The sequence below is a fragment of the Pezoporus flaviventris genome, unplaced genomic scaffold (genome assembly GCF_033815535.1).
Source record: "Pezoporus flaviventris isolate CSIRO_AGI_PZ_B2104156 unplaced genomic scaffold, CSIRO_AGI_Pfla_v1 ptg000509l, whole genome shotgun sequence".
Taxonomy (NCBI): domain Eukaryota; kingdom Metazoa; phylum Chordata; class Aves; order Psittaciformes; family Psittacidae; genus Pezoporus; species Pezoporus flaviventris.
The window spans coordinates 1-4,639 of NW_026893056.1; the positions used below are offsets into that span (position 1 = coordinate 1).

A 4,639-nucleotide genomic window follows, 5' to 3' on the forward strand; every position below is an offset into this window, starting at 1 on the left:
TGCTCCAGTGCCTGAAGGGGCTGCAGGGAACCTGGAGAGGGGCTTGGGACAAGGGATGTAGGGACAGGCCAAGGGGAATGGCTTGAACCTGCCCCAGGGGAGACTGAGCTGAGCTCTTAGGCAGAAGCTCTTCCCTGTGAGGGTGCTGAGGCGCTGGCACAGGGTGCCCAGAGAAGCTGTGGCTGCCCCATCCCTGGCAGTGCTCAAGGCCAGGTTGGACACAGGGGCTTGGAGCAAGCTGCTCTATGGAAGGGGTCCCTGCCCGGGGCAGGGGTTGGGGCTGGATGGGCTTTAAGGTCCCTTCAGCCCAAACCATTCCTTGATTCTATGTCACACGATGCTGGACGTGGCACAGGGCTCTACAGCATCCTGGCCAGCAGCCATGGTGACACAAGTTTGGCCTGGGCTGGGGATGCGGTTCCTCACTGGGGGGTGTTTGGGCTCCGCGCATTGCAGGACCTGTGGGGATGGAGGGACCTGTCCCTCTGCACCCCAGATGGGGGAGTGGGTGTCCGGGCAGAGGGGCTCTGGTGCTCTCAGCCCTGGCCTGTTCCCTGCCCTGACCCTCTCCTCTCCCTGCAGGCTGCTGAGGGCACACGGAGCCTCCGGGATGCAGAGCATCAAGTGCGTGGTGGTGGGCGATGGGGCGGTGGGCAAGACCTGCCTGCTCATCTGCTACACCACCAACGCCTTCCCCAAGGAGTACATCCCCACCGTGTTCGACAACTACAGCGCGCAGAACACGGTGGACGGCAGGACTATTAACTTAAACCTCTGGGACACGGCCGGCCAGGAGGAGTACGACCGCCTGCGGACGCTTTCCTACCCCCAGACCAACGTCTTCATCATCTGCTTCTCCATCGCCAGCCCGCCCTCCTACGAGAACGTGAAGCACAAGTGGTACCCGGAGGTGTGCCACCACTGCCCCAGCGTGCCCGTCCTGCTCGTCGGCACCAAGAAGGATCTGAGAAACAACCCCGAGACCATGAAGCGGCTCAAGGAGCAGAACCAGGCGCCCATCACCACCCAGCAGGGCATCAGCCTCTCCAAGCAGATCCGCGCCGTCAAGTACCTCGAGTGCTCGGCGCTCAACCAGGAGGGCATCAAGGATGTGTTCACCGAGGCGGTGAGGGCCGTGCTCAACCCCGCCCCGGCCAAGCCCAAGAAGCCCTGCGTCCTCTTGTGACTGCGAGACCCTGCCCGCCCCGTGCCCCCCCGAGCTGCGCTGACCCCCCCGGCCCGGGGCACCGGGGCCTCCAGCCCGAACCCACCAGCTTTAATAATACAGACCTCGTTTGCACTAACTGGCTCCTGCCCCGGGGGCACCGGGGACCCCCAAGCACCCCCGGCGCCCCCAGCCCCGGGCCCTGGCTCTCAACGTCCGCTTTTGGGTGACATCTCTCTGGTCCTGGCATGGGAGAAGGGGATGCTCAGGGGGGCTGAACCCCTGAACCCCCCTCCTGCCCTGAGCACCCATGGGAGCTGCCACCCCATCCTGAGCACCCATGGGGACCTGCCACCCCATCCTCAGCACCCATGGGACCTGCCACCCCATCCCGAGCACCCATGGGACCTGCCACCCCATGGGACCTGCCACCCCATCCTGAGCACCCATGGGACCTGCCACCCCATGGGACCTGCCACCCCATCCCGAGCACCCATGGGACCTGCCACCCCATCCTGAGCACCCATGGGACCTGCCACCCCATCCCGAGCACCCATGGGACCTGCCACCCCATGGGACCTGCCACCCCATCCTGAGCACCCATGGGACCTGCCACCCCATGGGACCTGCCACCCCATCCCGACCACCCATGGGACCTGCCACCCCATCCTGAGCACCCATGGGACCTGCCACCCCATGGGGACCTGCCACCCCATCCTGAGCACCCATGGGACCTGCCACCCCATCCTGAGCACCCATGGGACCTGCCACCCCATCCCGAGCACCCATGGGACCTGCCACCCCATCCCGAGCACCCATGGGGACCTGCCACCCCATGGGGACCTGCCACCCCATCCTGAGCACCCATGGGACCTGCCACCCCATCCCGAGCACCCATGGGACCTGCCACCCCATCCCGAGCACCCATGGGACCTGCCACCCCATCCTGAGCACCCATGGGACCTGCCACCCCATCCTGAGCACCCATGGGGACCTGCCACCCCATCCCGAGCACCCATGGGACCTGCCAACCCATCCTGAGCACCCATGGGACCTGCCACCCCATGGGACCTGCCACCCCATCCCGAGCACCCATGGGACCTGCCACCCCATCCCGAGCACCCATGGGACCTGCCACCCCATCCCGAGCACCCATGGGGACCTGCCACCCCATGGGGACCTGCCACCCCATCCTGAGCACCCATGGGACCTGCCACCCCATCCCCAGCACCCATGGGGACCTGCCACCCCATCCCGAGCACCCATGGGACCTGCCACCCCATGGGACCTGCCACCCCATCCCGAGCACCCATGGGGACCTGCCACCCCATCCCGAGCACCCATGGGGACCTGCCAACCCATCCTGAGCACCCATGGGACCTGCCACCCCATGGGACCTGCCACCCCATCCTGAGCACCCATGGGACCTGCCACCCCATCCCGAGCACCCATGGGACCTGCCACCCCATCCTGAGCACCCATGGGACCTGCCACCCCATCCTGAGCACCCATGGGACCTGCCAACCCATCCTGAGCACCCATGGACCTGCCACCCCATCCCGAGCACCCATGGGGACCTGCCAACCCATCCTGAGCACCCATGGGACCTGCCACCCCATGGGACCTGCCACCCCATCCTGAGCACCCATGGGACCTGCCACCCCATGGGACCTGCCACCCCATTCTGAGCACCCATGGGACCTGCCACCCCATGGGACCTGCCACCCCATCCTGAGCACCCATGGGACCTGCCACCCCATTGGGACCTGCCACCCCATGGGGACCTGCCACCCCATCCCGAGCACCCATGGGACCTGCCACCCCATCCCGAGCACCCATGGGGACCTGCCAACCCATCCTGAGCACCCTGGGACCTGCCACCCCATGGGACCTGCCACCCCATCCCGAGCACCCATGGGACCTGCCACCCCATCCCGAGCACCCATGGGACCTGCCACCCCATCCCGAGCACCCATGGGGACCCTGCCACCCCATCCCGAGCACCCATGGGACCTGCCACCCCATCCCGAGCACCCATGGGACCTGCCACCCCATCCCCAGCACCCATGGGACCTGCCACCCCATCCCAAGCACCTATGGGACCTGCCACCCCCATCCCGAGCACCCATGGGACCTGCCACCCCATCCTGAGCACCCATGGGACCCTGCCCACCCCATCCTGAGCACCCATGGGACCTGCCACCCCATCCCCAGCACCCATGGGACCTGCCACCCCATCCTGAGCACCCATGGGACCTGCCAACCCATCCTGAGCACCCATGGGACCTGCCACCCCATCCCGAGCACCCATGGGGACCTGCCAACCCATCCTGAGCACCCATGGGACCTGCCACCCCATGGGACCTGCCACCCCATCCTGAGCACCCATGGGACCTGCCACCCCATGGGACCTGCCGCCCCGTTCCCTGCTCCGGAGGTGCCAGCCCCGGGTTTGGCCCTTGTGGCTGCACTGGGGTCCCCCAGGTGGGTGTTTGGGGTGAGCCGGGCCCGGTGCCGCATCCCTGTGGTCCCCGGTGCTGCCGGGGAGCGCGTTCCCGCACGGCCGGGGCCGGGGCCGGGGCTCCGGGGCTCCGGGGCTCGCCGCTACCAGCGCTGCCCGCGTTGCTTCCTGAATAAACCCTGCCCAGGCTCCCGTGTCCTGTGCTGCCCCTCGCGCCCTTTCCCATTGCGGGGAGCGCAACGCGTTCTGCTGCTGCTGCCTCCTGCAGGCACCGAGCATGGAACCAACGGGGCTGGGGGTTCCAGGGGCATCCAGGGCAACCATCGACCCACGGCCACCGCTGCCCCATGGCAGTGAGGCCTCGTCTCCACGGAGTGTGAACACTTGCAGGGCCGGTGCCTGCAGCCCTGCCCTGGGCAGCCTGTTCCAATGCCTGAGCACCCTCTGGGGCAGGAATTGTTCCTCAGCTCCATCTAAACCTGCCCTGGTGCAGCTTGAGGCCGGTTCCTCTTGTCCCATCCCTTGTTACTTGGGAGCAGAGCCCAGCCCCTCCTGGCTCCATCCTCCTCTCAGGCACTTGTAGGCAGCCATCAGGTCCCCCCTGAGCCTTCTCTTGTCCTGCCCCACTCCAGACCTGCAGGCAGGGGTTGGAGCCCTGTGTCCTGCTGCCCATGGAGCTGGTGTGTGATGGGGGACCTGGGCACTGTGCCTGAGCACTGAGGATGATGATGGCAGCAGCTCGATAGTGACAGCTCTATGGTGACAGCTCTATGGCAGCAGCTCTATGGTGACAGCTCTATGGTGACAGCTCTATGGTGACAGCTCTATGGCAGCAGCTCTATGGTGACAGCTTTATGGTGACAGCTCTATGGTGACAGCTCTATGGCAGCAGCTCTATGGTGACAGCTCTATGGTGACAGCTCTATGGCAGCAGCTCTATGGTGACAGCTCTATGGCAGCAGCTCTATGGCAGCAGCTCTATGGTGACAGCTCTATGGTGACAGCTCTATGGT

The 4,639-nt window shown here is 66.1% G+C and overlaps 1 protein-coding gene across 1 annotated transcript; it reads left to right on the forward strand.

Moving 5' to 3' along the window:
- The first annotated feature begins 530 nt into the window (after nt 1-530).
- On the forward strand, nt 531-1,304 carry LOC133263879 (rho-related GTP-binding protein RhoG). Its single transcript, XM_061443732.1, has one exon. The coding sequence runs from the start codon at nt 611-613 to the stop codon at nt 1,184-1,186; it is 576 nt and encodes a 191-aa protein (XP_061299716.1). The 5' UTR covers nt 531-610; the 3' UTR covers nt 1,187-1,304.
- The last annotated feature ends 3,335 nt before the right edge of the window (nt 1,305-4,639 follow it).

Coding starts and splice junctions, on each gene's coding strand:
- LOC133263879 (XM_061443732.1), top strand. CDS start 611: ATGCAGAGCATCAAGTGCGTGGTGGTGGGCGATGGGGCGGTGGGCAAG.